At 42.1% G+C, this 14,392-nt stretch overlaps 2 protein-coding genes across 19 annotated transcripts in view; one reads left to right on the forward strand and one right to left on the reverse strand.

Moving 5' to 3' along the window:
• LOC102064827 (rap1 GTPase-activating protein 1) overlaps positions 1–12,306 on the forward strand; it is a 50,003-nt gene extending 37,697 nt beyond the window's left edge. For 6 of the 16 annotated variants that reach the window (XM_005494963.4, XM_026797966.2, XM_005494957.4 and 3 more), the window contains 5 exons: positions 1–127; positions 218–320; positions 3,341–3,426; positions 3,576–3,646; positions 5,842–6,284. In XM_005494963.4, coding sequence (XP_005495020.1) covers positions 1–127; positions 218–320; positions 3,341–3,426; positions 3,576–3,599 — 340 coding nt within the window. In that variant the 3' untranslated portion in view covers positions 3,600–3,646; positions 5,842–6,284. Of the gene's footprint in view, positions 128–217; positions 321–3,340; positions 3,427–3,575; positions 3,647–5,593; positions 6,285–7,383; positions 9,287–9,361 lie in introns of those variants that run through there. The other 10 variants (XR_003382050.2, XR_003382052.2, XR_003382053.2 and 7 more) reach the window with 10 other exon arrangements.
• GSTK1 (glutathione S-transferase kappa 1) lies at positions 6,421–13,880 on the reverse strand. Of its 3 annotated transcripts, none has more exons than XM_074534899.1 (8): positions 13,747–13,880; positions 13,100–13,181; positions 12,179–12,307; positions 11,746–11,846; positions 11,301–11,336; positions 8,616–8,732; positions 8,011–8,104; positions 6,421–6,720 (listed from the first exon to the last, which is right to left on the reverse strand). In XM_074534899.1, exons 1-8 carry the CDS (start codon positions 13,810–13,812, stop codon positions 6,680–6,682), a joined length of 666 nt encoding a protein of 221 aa, XP_074391000.1. In that variant the 5' UTR covers positions 13,813–13,880; the 3' UTR covers positions 6,421–6,679. The 3 variants fall into 3 exon arrangements, with proteins under 3 accessions (XP_074391000.1, XP_074391002.1, XP_074391001.1); XM_074534900.1 differs by lacking the exon at positions 6,421–6,720 and adding an exon at positions 7,083–7,250; XM_074534901.1 differs by lacking the exon at positions 11,301–11,336.
• Between the last annotated feature and the right edge of the window lie 512 nt (positions 13,881–14,392).

The following is a 14,392-nucleotide window of genomic DNA, read 5'->3' on the forward strand; positions in this document are numbered from 1 at the left end:
AATGCTCAGGAGTCAGACTTCAGGATACTGTGTGATGCAGCCACTCTCACGTTCATCATCCAGTGTAAGCAGTTGTTGTAGTGGATTGAGGGAAAATGGAACATCTGAGGAAGAGGAGAATGACAGGGTGGGTGTATGATCTCTAACAAACAGAGGCTACCCTCTCTGAATTTTTACCAGGTGCATTATTAAAACACATCTTCTTTGCCCTCTCTAGGAGCTGACGTGCTCACTTAAGGGCCCTCCAAAACAGGATTCAATGGTTCAGAGTATGTGGCTGGATGACAGTGACTGCACACCCAGTACTTCTAGCTCACCAGGTAAAAAAGAAAGAAAATAGAAAAAACCCTCTGCTTATGCTTCTAGAAGCGTATGAGAGGTTGAGCCAAATCTTTTGTATGCTGTACTTAATATTTTAGAAGGACAGGTAGATGATAGCCCAGAAAAATGGGGAGAGCAGCTGCCATGCAAAGTTTAATTGGGAAAGAATTCTTCAGTGCCATGAATAAATAGTACTGTACATACTGCAAAAGGAGTTACAGTAGACTGCAAAGAATTAAAGAGTTCATGTTTTTTCTGTGGAGAGCTATGGTTGCATTTATGCAGTCCCTGTATAAACTAGATAGTTTGCTCCTAAGAAGGTGGGTAATCAGGAAGCCAACCTGCACTCAGAGTTTTTTTGTCAAGGTTGGGCTCTTAGTCTAGTACTTGATTAAACCTGAGATATAGTTGATTAAACTCAGCTTGGATCCATTCACTATAATGATCCATTCAGTGGGACTTGGATCCATTCACTGTAATCATCTGTTCAAAGTTCTCTTCAGTCCTGTAGCAGGGACACCTGTTGTGTTTCCTGCTGTGGAGCTGGATCATCTGCCCTGATCTCAGACCCTGTTTGCAATTGCATTTCACTTTTGTTAAAATGAACTGGTTTGGATTGAAGCATTTCTTGTTGAGCATCAGCCTCAAGCTAAAATTAGGGAAAGTTTAAATCAGTTTCAGTCTGGTTCTGAGAATGGGGCTGTGTAAGATTTTGGGAAAGTATGACTGAAAAGACTAAGCTTTTGAGTTTGGGAAGTCATTAGAAACTGTGAAAGGCAAAACACTTAACATTTGTTGCTGGAAGACTGGAATAAGAGCATGTTGAGATGGTAAGAGATACTAGGGATTATGTGTATGGCAAGGAAGAGAGTTGGTTGAAATGAACCCTGAAATCTTTATAGGAATTGTGTGAGAAAGGATTGTTTGTAAAGATTACAAGGGTCAGAAAGTGGAGTCAACTTAATTTGAGAATAGAGTTAGGTCTCATTCCCCACAGCTTCCATATATGAGATATCAAGAATGGCCATTAGACAGATCCCTGCGTAAAACTGTCTGTATCTTAGCAACAGCATTGAAGATGTGATGCTGTCAGATATTCTGCAGAGATCTCTGTTCTATCAGATATTTCTCTTTTGTTGTGGATGCTGGAGGCAGGGATGCTTTCCATTGGCCCCTTCTGCTCTTCACAGATACCTTCTCTGCTGACTCTATTATCTTACAGTATATAAATCATTAATATGCATCACTGAGAATAATCATTACAGAGAATGTAGTGTTTAGTTCAATGTAATTTTTAGGTTTTACAATCCTGGGGACAGAGAGCAATATCCTGGTGGTTTAGTTTTGCCCTTTATTAAGTTATCTAGTAAGTATTCAGCCGAAGTTTATGCACTGTGTAAAATCAGACCAAACAAATTTTCTTTAATGGAGAAACCTAAGACAAGCCCACTGTGAGTCTAGATCCTACGCTGAATAAATCCAACATTCCTGATCCATGTACATATTCTTGGCTTCTCCAATTTGCCTTTCAGATTGAGAGAGCAAAATTACAGGGAAAAAAAAAAAGTCAGTCTGTGATCATTATGCTCCCAGATGACGACATAGAGAACTGCCTTTGCCAAAATATTTTCTGACTTGGCTTTAAAGTACCAACATGTCTCATGTGCCAGTGCATGTCACATGAGGCAGAGGTGACTTTCTCCCTAGCCTCAAGGGCAGGATAAAAATTCAGCTATAACTCTCCTCAACACATAGACACTACCAGTACTGTTAGGTATATTTTTATTTAGTTAGTTGGCCTGTTAGTAACTTCCTACAAAAAACATACATCATTATTAAATTTTAGCATAGTGGAACTGGGATATATACAAAATAGAGAAGAACCCTCATATTGTAAATTCATATTGTTTAAAACCACAGTTTAGCAGCATTTGGCAGTGATTGACCAATTTTGATTTTAAATCTCAGTTTTAAATTACATAATGGCACTGGGAAAGGGGATAGTCTACCTTGGAAAAAGTGCTGAAACAATAATTGCAACTTATCTGTTTCCTAGAAAATACTGGTGTGATCACATATAAGTAAAAAAAAAAAAAAAAAAAAAAAAAAGAAAGAAAGAAAGAAGTGTTCCTGGGAAAAGCATCTGAGCTTACCATCTTAGCAGGAATCCCTCATTAGTTTTCTTCCTTTTCCTGATTGAATGATGGTTAGATATGCCATCAGAGGTATTCACCTGTCCATTCTACCCCTTAGCACATTCCACGCTAAACTCTTTAATTCAAACTCTTTCCATTTTCCTCTGATTTAAAGAAAAGATATAGTATTTTATAATAGAGATTTATGTTGTGATGTAGCTATGCATAAACTCTCACAAACTGTACTGGTTGGAAATTAGCATATTTAGTAATTTTAACCATAGAATGGATAGAATGGAGGATCATCTAAGAGTAAATGTAGAATGGTTTAAGAAGGCTGTTATGTTAAAGACATCTTACTCATTTTTTGAGAAATGTGTATGGTAAATACAAGCTAATTACAGAAAGCAAAAGAATGCTTTTAATTTGTGAATTTTGCAAGCATTTAATCCCTGGTTTTGCCATGGTGGTGATATGTGATGAGAGGCAAATTCCTTAAACCCTGAGGTCAGATATGGGAATCTCAAGGGAGGGGTCAGAGGGAGAAGGAGGAGAAACACTGTGAGAGCATAAGATTGGAGTCTGCTTCGCAAATGTGTATCCTTGAGAATAAGGCATTCATATTGTCTGGAAACAGTGGCTGTTGACTATTTTTAAATGAAATTGAAGCAGTCACTTTCCTCATGTTTTGAGCTGGAATGAGAAACGGGTAGACAGGTAGAAGGTAAACCTAGTCAATTTGGGCACAGGTACACTCCTTTCACTCTTATCTGTGGATGAGCCACAGATCTGTGAAAACTTTGGAGTAAAACCAGCTATGTGTGCAGCTCCTGGGATACCTTCTTGATTATTTTTGTATTGTTCTGTGCTTGGTTCCCTTCTAGGAAGCAGGTTGCTTCCTTCCAGCAGTGTTGCTGGCTCCACTGGAAAAGGAAAAGGCAGCAAAGCAGAGGCTCAACACCATAATCCAGTAAGTGCTTTAATAAAATGTTTTCTCATTTGCACAGAGATAAGGACGGGAGAAAAGAGAGGCTTGATTTAGGTGTTGCTTGCTGAGGGTTGAAAGGGCAGTAGGAAGGCGTTTGCAGGGGGAGGTTAAAGCGGTGCCTTGTTCTGCAGGCCTCCATTTTGTGCTGTGTGTGATGTCAGCGCTGGAGCACTGTCTGCTGCACACACGGTGAGGAGCACAGGTAATGGACACGGGGGAGGACAGCCACAGGCCCCTGGCCATCCCTGCCTCTCTGAGACAGTGCAGCAAGTGCTGTACAGCTTCTCAGGAAACAGAGGTAGTCCTTTACCTTCCTCCCCAAGCAATCTTCCGTGGCAAGTGACTCTGACCTGTCTGATTTACCTAAGCACTCCCTTTCCTGGCTGCCTCCTCCCTCTCAGGGAACAGCATTTCCCATTGAGATTCTGTTCTCTACCCTAAACTAGGCACAGTTTCTTCCTCTTCTTTGTATTTCATTGTTCAGTTTCCTTTGCTCAGATACAACCTGCCTTTCTCTGTGCCTAACCTCTGCTTTTTATAATAGTTTCATTACTTTGCAGAACCCCTTTTTGTTGCTCATTTTCTCATGTTGTGCCTATCTGTACACTTATTTGCTTTCAGCCTAGCATTGGTGGGACCTACTTGCCAAGCCAGTTTCACAGCTTTTCCAGACATGGGAAGTGGGATTGATTTCCTGATGAGGGAAAATGGGAACACCACTTCCAGGATTGTTCCCTAGAATTTGTAGTACAGTTTTGTCTGTGTTGTTGAGTCTTTTTGCTCAATGTCCCTTTCCTTGCCCAGTATCTTCTCTGGCCTGACACTAAACAGCTGCCTTGAAAGTCGTGGGGATGTGAGGCTCTCAGGAACTAGTTTGGTACACAGCTGAGTAGAAGAGGATCACCTTTATGGAAGAAAATTCTTCCAGCTATTCCTAAACATTCCTAAATAGCTGGTAGTTCTTACTGTTTCTGTTCAGATCCTCAGCGCTCAAGTTTTAGCTGCCCTGCCACCTTGTGGCATTCAGAGCAGTCAGGTGCACAGTTCAGCTCCGTGATGTGGTGGCCCTGGTGCCACAGCAGATCAGAGAGGGGAGCTGATACTCACCACTGAGGCTGCGTCAGTGTGTGCCACAGGAGAGATCAGAACTGAGCATGACAGCGCAGCTGCCAGCCACTGTTCACTGGGGTCATCCCCAGAGCTTTTGCCAAGCTCACAGCACGGCTCTGTAACACAGGAGCAAGGCTGTGTAAATGAGGGGCAGAACTCCCTCAAAGTTCTGCTCCCAAACAGGCACATTTTGCTCAGAATAGGTAGAAAGTCAGAATTTAAACAATCTGCAAACTCACTGATACAAAGGCAAAGGCTGTGGTTTTGCATTCACTGGTGGCTATTATAGGCAATAAGCAATGTATCTCAGTAGTACTCAAGTATGATTTTAGTAGCTAAGGTTTTGAGCATGTAATTTCCACTGATTTGAAGTAGGTCAAAGAGCATTTAAAATAATTTCATGAAATATATTGCAGTCTGTAGGATCCATGTCTTTTGGTTCATCTGTCAAATCAACAATTCTGCCACAAAGGCTGGTTATTTTCCAGTTGATCCAGCTCAAAGAACAAAGTTTCATGACACCCTGCTTTTCACTGTGACATTATTTCCAGGTGTTCATTGAATTCTCACCAGCTCCTACCAGAGCACATTATTTCCACAAAAGGGCATTTTACCCGCTCCTGAGATAGCGCCACTGGCTTAAAGTGATGTTTTAGTCATTCCATTTTGTCACAACCTCTGAATCAGTTTGATAGCACAGATTGGAGGCTAGCAAGTTTCAGGGGAGAAATGGTAAAAAATTTCTGTAACATGGCTTCAGGGGACTCAAAGAAACCTATGGCAGTCACATCCATGGTAACCTCCTTGTCATTCTAACTCCTCTTATCTCTCACAAAGTTTTCCTTAAGTTCCAGGCTGAATTTGCCCCGAGTAATGAGTGCACTGGTAAAAAGGAGGAAGGACTCCTCCAATCCTAGGGTATTCCTGAAGAGCTGAAAGAAGTAAAAATTGTGGATGGGGGAACACACGATACTCCCCCAACACTCAGAGGTGTAAGAACATGAAGTATGCAGATATTTTTTCTGATGCTTTGTTCTAGGATTTGCTGTTCAAGTGAAAATACGTGAATGTGCTTTACGCTAAAGTTCAGAAAAAGACAAAAAAGGGAATTCCAGCTGCTGCTGTTTCATTCAGTGATGCATCAGAGTGTGGAATCATTGTGAAATCAAACTTCCTATAAATCAAATTTCTGTGTGTCATTCCAATTCAGCCAATACAGGGCCAAGCTCAAACAGTTTCCATGTGAAATTTCTTATTTTAATTGTTTGCATACCTTTCCCTCTGCAGACTACATGCTTGGAAGTCCCTCACAGCCATATCCAAATCACCTTTGGATAGGCAGCAATTAGGGCATCCTTGAGGAAGCAAACCAGAGTCTACTTCAGTTACCAGCTGAACCTACAGTGGTGTTCACAACCATCCTCCAAAGACATTCCTGTAAAACCTGGATTAGTTAAAAACCCCTGCAAGGTTTGGGGTTGGTGCCCACAAATGCACGTGTATGGTGGTTTCCTCAAACATCAGTCACTGCAGGTGTACCAAATATTGTCCAGGATGGGGACAGTTCCTTTTAAAATACTTGATTGACTCGCTAGGCTCTTCTTTAGGCTTGAATTGTGTCCTTCCCAGCTGCCATGATGCAAAGTAAAAGGAAGCATTAATATCTTAGCCTGTGCTTCTTATGTCTATGTAGTACACTGGACTTAAAATAAAAGGAAATGTGGCCAGCTTCTCTTAGGTTTTATGTGTGTGTGTGTTTGTAAAGGACAAACAGGAAGACATAAGAAACGCGGAGATCACAGTCCAGTAACTGCGTAATCCTCATGTGTTCAGGGTAAAGGAAAGAAAACCAACCAGGGAAGAATATTCACTCTGCAAGAAGTTAAATCTTTAATGGTAATCTTTGATCTGTTGAAAGAAAGGAAGCACATTTGTATTGGTAAACACCTCACCAGGCTGGTAATACTGGCAAACCTTGATATTTTTCAAAATTACAGATGAGACCAAGCAGTAAAGTTAACTATTAAGGATGAGAAAGGCATCCCTCCATAAAATTGAATACATTCAGATAACCACTGAAGACTGACATATATATTTTCCTTCCTATATATTTCCCCAGGGCTTTTCACAGCTTAGGGCTTGGAACTGGTCCCAGCCACTTTTCACCTGCAAGACAAACCAGCACAAAAGAGATATATTAAAATGCAATCCATACAAGTAATTGCCTGGTCATTTTTTCTGCAGCAGGATTATTGTTCCTACTCTGAACAGTAGGTGAAGGGTAGCTGCTGGTGATGGAATACAGATTTATATGTTGTTTGGTGTGCTACAGCTAGCTCCATAAATCTTTCACTGTCTACTCACAACTGAAACTGTACAGAAGAATTATTTTCCTCCATTACAGATGAGATGTTCTGCAGGTCAGGGATATTCCACATGAGGGAGAAATCAGTTCTTTTTAGGACTCATTTTGCAGGGGGGAGTGGGGGTTAAAAAAAAGCAAAAAAAGGGTGCAAGGCTGCAGAGTCAGAGAATCAAAAAGAAAATCTGATTAAGTCCTTGGAGTTGAGACTAGAAACCAGGCCACAGCATTTCAGTCAGTATTAGTGACTGCTGTAGTGAGTGTTGGGTACTCTTCTTCCTCACTCTCATGTTCATCAAGAATATTTTATAGAATCAGAAACTCATCCAGACTCCTAAAAAAAGAAAACCTCAAAAAATTTCCATTCTGCTTAAGCCTATGACTAATACAAATTTGCATTAATTAATACTTTCTGTTGAATGTTTTCTACAAATGCATGAGCTAATTGTGTGCGTAACTCTTTCTAGAGACACTCTCTCAAGTGCCAGATCTTGAGATGAATAGTCAAATGCCCTGCAACTCATAAAAACAGGTAACTTTAGTTTTACTTTTTTATCACAACCTACTTCAATCTCTTAAAGAATTTAAAGTGTGTATTCTGTTAATAGAAAAATGAAAAGAAGGATGGTCAATATATGACCAACCTAAACAGCTGTGTAAGTCGACACAAGTTATGGACTGGGGAGCTGTAATAATGTGCTCTTAATAAGAAGGAACAGATATAAAATGAAAATGTTAGAACAACAACAAAAAAAAAGCCATAGTCCTAGTCTTAGCCAAGGTCTATGGTCCAGTACCAAAAGGTTACATATGGATATTTTGAGATTGGCAAATGGAACACAAAGCCTTGAAACACACCAAGAGAGGGTATGTGAGAGAGAGAACTCAAGTCACTTCTAGTCTGGAAAAGGATCATTTGGTCATTTTAAGTGTACTGGGACAGATTTCAGTCAGCAGTTTCATTCCAGGAGAAGGATAACCAACATTATTTAACATTTGAAAGCTCTTAGGAGTGTTTTACTCAGCTGCATTACGTATTTTGTTCCAAGAGGGTGAAAGCATGAAACCAAAGTGATGAAATGAGGCAGACTCACCTATAATGCTGCCTAGCAGCTCTAAACGATCAGAGCCAAAAAACAGATGAGGTTTCCCATCATAATGTGCCACAACAGCAGGCATCCCAAATGCCTATTGACACCATGGAGATGAAACAGAGAATGTTAAAATGAGAGAATTTCTTGCAGTCATATCACCAATCTTCAGGAATAAATCCCAACAACTTTTTACTTTTTTTTCTCCCCTTCTTTTTACCTTCTTCATTCTTAAAGATAAGCCTAATGAAGCCATCTAAAAATGGGTGACTCTCCAGAGCCTGTGTGCCCCTTTTGAAGGAGCATAAAAAACAACCTGATTAATCCACAGTTCTATTCCAAATAGCAATAAATGGTATCTCTCAGTAAAATGGTATCTCTCAGTAGAAAAAAGGTTCTGTCCTTGGAATGAGTGGGTCAACCTTGTTTTCCCAGATGACAGTGAGATAAACTACCAGCAACAGTGAGGTGGCTTTCACACACTGGAAAACAAGAAGTCTATATGGTGCTTTCTATAATCATCACTCTCATTGTTCCCTGCTTCCCTGTATTCTTAAGGGGGAAGGAATGCAGAGCTGTGAAGCCCAGTGCCATTGGAAGCATCTCACCCCATGTTTCAGTGCTTCAGTTGTTGTGTCTTTCAGTCGGTCCTTCACTGGAGGGGATGAAGCCATTTCAAGTGCCTTCTGGGAGAGCTCTGCTGAGAGCCCAGCCTGTCGGGCAATCTGTGAAAAGATGATTTAATTAAGAATACTCTAAAAGTAAATATTCCAGTTCCCACTCTGGTATAATTAATTTAATCTTCAGTCTATTAACAAAAAAATTCAAAATACTCTTGAAGCACTTGCACAACTGTCTTGCTGTATTCCCAACCTATTCATCATTTAACAACTCTCAGATACAAAGTGGAAGAGACATTTTAAATCTTCCAAGTCCCAAATCTGCACTTTTTTTCCCCAGGAGTTCCTAAACCAAAGGAAAAAAAAACAACAAAAGAACCTTAGATACAACGACTCATCAGATAACTTACAAAAAAACTCAAACTGGTGTTATGAAAAGTAAAATCTCATAAGTGATGCTGTATGAAAGACGCCAAATCACAGAGGTTTAACAGTGGCTGGTGTTACTGCTGGATCTTACTCACCTCCCTTGAGCCTCTGCCACACCAGAATGAGACAAAGTAGCCAAATTTAAACATCCAGTGTTTACCTGGTAACAATGACTTACAAGTACTCTGAATAAAGTATTTCACAAAAAGAGAGAAAAAAAAAGAAAGAAATGCAGTATTGCACATGGAGAAGTAATCCTGCACATGCAGGTGTTAATGACTTTTTCAATGACTTTTTTTGTTTAGCACCAACATTTTCATGTGCCTTCTCCTTCTAACACATCAGGAAAATGAGGAGCTCTTTTTGACTGTGCTTGAAGAGGAGGTTAAACAAGTGTACCACTGGACTAGAACAAAATGCTTGGTAGCCACAGTATTTAGAGTGCAATATTGACACTGTGAAGTAGTATCTGGTCCTCACCATTTCAGGGCAGAAAGAGGATTTAAGTGGACTGGGGCAGAATTCAGACCACACATTGCTGATATAGCAATTTACATGAAGCTGCTTTTGATTAAATAAAGAAGTAAAAGAATACTAAGGAATTATTATCAGGTTTTAAAAGTACCATTTTTCTGACTGATGTGTAAAATAAATCCACCTGTAAAGACTCAGATGATTGGCTGGGACCTCTCAGCCACCTTTGGATGACAAATTTCCAGAAAAGTCTAGTACTTGTTGCAGGAGTGAATGAAAACAGACACAAGCAGACAAGGGGACACTTCCCTCTCTGCATTGATGCACGGGAGGGATACTCATCGACTGCCAAACTGTGACTAAATTGGAGATTGTTCTGAGTATGAAGCACTGAAGTTCTGCATGTCCTTGTTTATTTAAATAATGATGGATTCAGAGACAATGTGACAACGTTCTGTATATGTTTATGTATTGGGTCTAGCTGGAATGGAGCTACTTTGCTTCACAGCAGCTCCTATGGTTTTGTGTTTCAGATCTGTGACCAAAACAATGCTGACAACATCCTAATTATTTTAGCTATTGATGAATGGCGTTTGCACAGTGTCGTGGCAGTCTCTGGTTCTCACTCTCCCCCCACAGTGAATAACGTGGGGCTTCACCAGAGGCTGGGAGATGACCTGAACTAACCCAAGAGACAGACCATGCCATATGCCATGCTCAGCAGTAATTGATGAGGAGGGGGTTTAGGCAGGTTAAGCTTTTTCTTGGGAACTGGCTGAGCATCAGTCTATGTGTAGGGATTCTTTGTTTTCTTTCACTCTGCTCCCAGTTCTCTTTTGTTTATTAAGTAATTTTATCTCAACCCACAAGTTTTCTGGCTTTTATTCTTCTTTTCCTCTTCTCCTGTCCTTCTGGGCAGTGGGAGGAAGCAAGTAAGCACCTGTGTGGTGCCTACCAGGGTAAAAGTACCACTTATAATTATATCTTTAGCTATAGGTACAGTTAATTAATTAAATTATATGTTTAAATAAAAAAATAACTTTATTTATATCCTTCAAATCTTGCTTCTTAAAAAGGCAAAGTGCACACCTTTGCTGAAACTTTGGTAAAAAAGCTACACTAAGATGAAGCTGAAGTGCGAGAACTAGACTTAGGGAGGAACAGCAAGACTACAAGCTTCAGATTTCAGCTAGGGATGTTGGATAGGAGACACCAGTCATCTCCTCTCTTTTCTCCAGATTCTAAGAACTTATAAAAGGAGAGACCTTCAAGAGGATCTGCTGGTATACTACCTTACACGCTATTACAGCTTTTGCTATAATAAACAAAATTGAAATAGCAAAAGAAAAAACATCAGGAGTATAATTTCCAGGTATATAAGAGGGCAATATAGGACTGAGCTTAATAGAAAACCTGACTCCACCACTCTAAGGAAAGTCACCTTCCCCAAGTGTTGCATTACAGCTGAACATTTCATATAGCATCAATGCCTCAATGCAGAAACTATTTATTTACTCATGAAAATGAGTTTTAATAACATAGGATCAATAGGTAACTCATTGTCCAGCCTGGGTATCTTGCCACATGAATTAACAAAAAAACAAACAAAAAAAAGTGTACTCTGGTTCTGAAAAAAAAAAAAAAAAAAACAAAAAAAACCCAAAAAATCCAAACAGAGCTGCAAGGGAATTTAAATCAATTTTTCCTCAAAGTCATCAATAAGAATATCTATCAGAAATGCAGAAGCACCAAGAAAAAGGAAACACTTACAGCCAATATGTTCTCTGGCTGACTGATGTCTTCATGCTGGTAAAAGAATAAAATAAGTAAATCAGTATTTATGAAACAAAAGCTCATCTCTGGATTTTTAAAAGCAAGTTTTCTAAGAAAACAAAAATAAACTCAATACTAATTGCTGGAGAAATTACCTCCTAAAAGGTCTTAAGTCACCTAATCTAGGAATGTATTAAAGTGTTTTCTGATAGGAACCACTGATCCACTGATCAAGCCTGTTGGACTCACCATATATACCTAAAAGAAGGCAAGTAAGGCCGATTATAAGCTCGTGGCTTCTGAACCACTGTGACCTTAAATTCCTGCAATGACTTTTCATTAAAAGACATTTTCTTCCTCTTGCTGGAATTCCACATTTGAATGATGCAGGACAGGGAAGGTGACAGAAAGGGTCAAGAAGCTGGCTGAACGAAGTACTGACCTGTGACCAAAAGCGCATCCAGAACTGCCTGGATAAGGGCTCCAGGTACTGTGGGTTTGTCATGTCAATGGCTGTGATAAAGCGCATGGCCGTCAGGCTGCCTGCATTCGTGGGAGACAGAGGAACACTCAGACAAGGCACAGCAGCAGGAGCAGGTGTGGTCTGCATGACTGCTGCCTAAGAGCAGTGTGATCTCCCCTGCAACAGCCCTGAGAAACCCAGAGTCTGTACAGTTAAGCTCACGTTGATCCACAGTTATCTCCTGTGCTAGTATCATTCACAGTCACACTTCCCCAGAAATTTCCTTCATGGCTATGAATACAGACTTCATACTGCTCACAGGTTCAGGAAAAGGCTGCACACAGGGACTTCATCATAGGGAGAACTGGAACCAGAAGTGCTAGGGATGAGAAATAGCTGCTAAGACTCTTACTTGTGCCCATGATGTGCTGGAAGGCATCTGGGGACATGCGTAAAGGCACCTGGTAGTACTTTGCCATCCTTTTCATATCCTTCAGCAAGTATTCCCCTCGCTTTGGTAACATTGCTGGCGGCTTGTTACCTTTTAGGAAAAAGTTCTGTTGAGATTTCCAGCTGTATTATAGTAATACTGAACAAACAAACTAACACTGGAAAAATTATGCCTCATATGTACATATACCTAAGGAAGAGTCTAATTTCATAGTATAATTTCATGTTGGTTTACTGAAACATATTTGGCTTTTCCAAAGATAATGCTACGATTTAAACATGGTTTATTTCAGTTTTGCACTGATTAAACCTTTAGGATAGCTGAATCAGTTTTAAACCAAGGTACAAATGTCCTAGCAGGGATTTATGTTGATTCAGACAGATGACTTTTAAGCTAACTCCTAATGCATGAGTAAACCAATGTAAAGACTTGTTAATTCACGATTTATGCATTGTAAGTCTTGGTGATCCAATTAAGGCCATAAGTACTGTCTCAGGACATAATTGTATCCTTCCTGCATATTACAAAGTGCAAGTGTTCCACAAATTAATTCTGGTTTAAAATCTAACTCTAGAAAAACACTCCCTGTCAAGTTGTTATTATTATTATTTATTTATTGTATTTTAGAACAGATGGACTTTGGCACAGACTGTCTGTGTAGTTGCAACAGTGTGAAATTCCTTGTGACTAATTTCTCAATCTCTTTGGGGCTCCACAGTGCTGTAGTTAATCTGTTACTGGTGCCATAACTTAGTTCAGAGCTGGCTCTGTGTCGGCTCTGCACACACCCAGGGCCTGCAGACTCAGTACTCTGCCAGTGACGAAGGTGTCTTCACTGAGCCCTGCAGAGCCCTGCAGAGCTCATCTCCCTGTACTCCATACCAGTTTGTTGCATTATGCCACCGAGGAAAGCTGGACGGAAGCGCAGCTCAATATTCCAGATGTGCCGGTACCGGCAGAGAGCCTGCAACATGAAAAAGAGTAGTGAGGGATTCAGTGTCAGAGGTGTCTAAAGAGCTGTGTGCAGCTTAGGCAGTAAGTACTACAGATAAATCCTTCCCTATTGTATTAGGGGTAGTCTTTCTAAAGCCTTTCCTGGATGCTGCCAGAGAACTCTGGTCTCAGAAAACCTGAGGGGTCTCTATTCATGTCACGACTATCCAAGGCTAAGCAGCGGTAAGTATGGGAAAGGTCAGGCTCATGTCATGATCAGGACACCTGCACTTTTTAAATATGAAAGCTACCCCAGAAGCAAAACGTTCAGCACTAACTCCTGCACTGCCGTTTGGCTGGGATACGCTTCTATGGTGTTCCTGGATTTCAACACGCGAGGGAGAAGCCCAGGCACCCCTTAGAGGTGAGAGAAAAATTAACTTCACGGCGCAAAGGGCGCTGCCTGCAGCCAGCCGGCCGAGCTGCCCTTGAGCGGCCCTTCCGAAGGGGAGGCGGCGGCGGGACTGGCCGGGTGCCAGCGCCGCTCGGGTACCGCGGAGACCTGGAAGGGCCTCCCTCCCTGTGCCACCGCTCACCTCAAACGCCAGCCACGAGTACGGGGAGATCACATCGTAAAACAGCTCCACGAGCGTCCGGCCCATGCTGGCCTCGTCCCGTGCCGTGCCGCCGCTCCGCAGCGTCCGGCGGCCGCAGCACCGCCCCCCCGGCACGGAACGGCAGCAGCAGCGGCAGCGGGGCGGCCCTTCCGCCACCGCCCCTCCGCTCCGGCTCCGCCTCGCCGCGGCTGCCGCTCGTTCGGCCCCGCCGTGCCGCTCGCTTCGCTGGCTGCCCGGAGAGTGCCGGCCCGGGAGGAAGAGCAGGGCTGGGATCGCAGGGGCCGGCAGGGAGCCCGTGCCCTTGGCCATGGCGAGGCCGGGGGAGAGCAAGCTCCCGAGGAGGGAGCCGGGGAGCTGACTCGGCGGGGCGGTCCAGCATGTTTTCCCGGGCGCACGGCGTCCCTGCCGGATCAGCAAGCAATTTACGTGCCACTGGCCCTTATATCCCCCTGCCCTCCATTTTCGCCGCACTTGTTTGTTCCTCCTCCATTCACGTAAGCCCTCCCCTTTCACCGCCTTTACTTCCTCCCCTGCCCGTCCCACAGAAGCGCTGTGCAATCCCAAACCGCTCTAGCTGTGCCACGGTTCCCTCCCCACCGCAACAACGCCCTTTAGTCCTGGATGT

This window comes from Zonotrichia albicollis, chromosome 2 (genome assembly GCF_047830755.1).
Source record: "Zonotrichia albicollis isolate bZonAlb1 chromosome 2, bZonAlb1.hap1, whole genome shotgun sequence".
In the NCBI taxonomy this organism is placed as follows: domain Eukaryota; kingdom Metazoa; phylum Chordata; class Aves; order Passeriformes; family Passerellidae; genus Zonotrichia; species Zonotrichia albicollis.

Excerpts from the sequence above, each read along its gene's own strand:
- GSTK1 (XM_074534899.1), bottom strand. The coding sequence starts at position 13,812 with ATGGGCCGGACGCTCGTGGAGCTGTTTTACGATGTGATCTCCCCGTAC. Across the intron at positions 11,337-11,745 it reads GGATGCGCTTTTGGTCACAG|CATGAAGACATCAGTCAGCC; the intron begins GTCAGTACTTCG and ends TTCTTTTACCAG. Across the intron at positions 6,721-8,010 it reads GCTGCTAGGCAGCATTATAG|GTGAAAAGTGGCTGGGACCA; the intron begins GTGAGTCTGCCT and ends TTTGTCTTGCAG.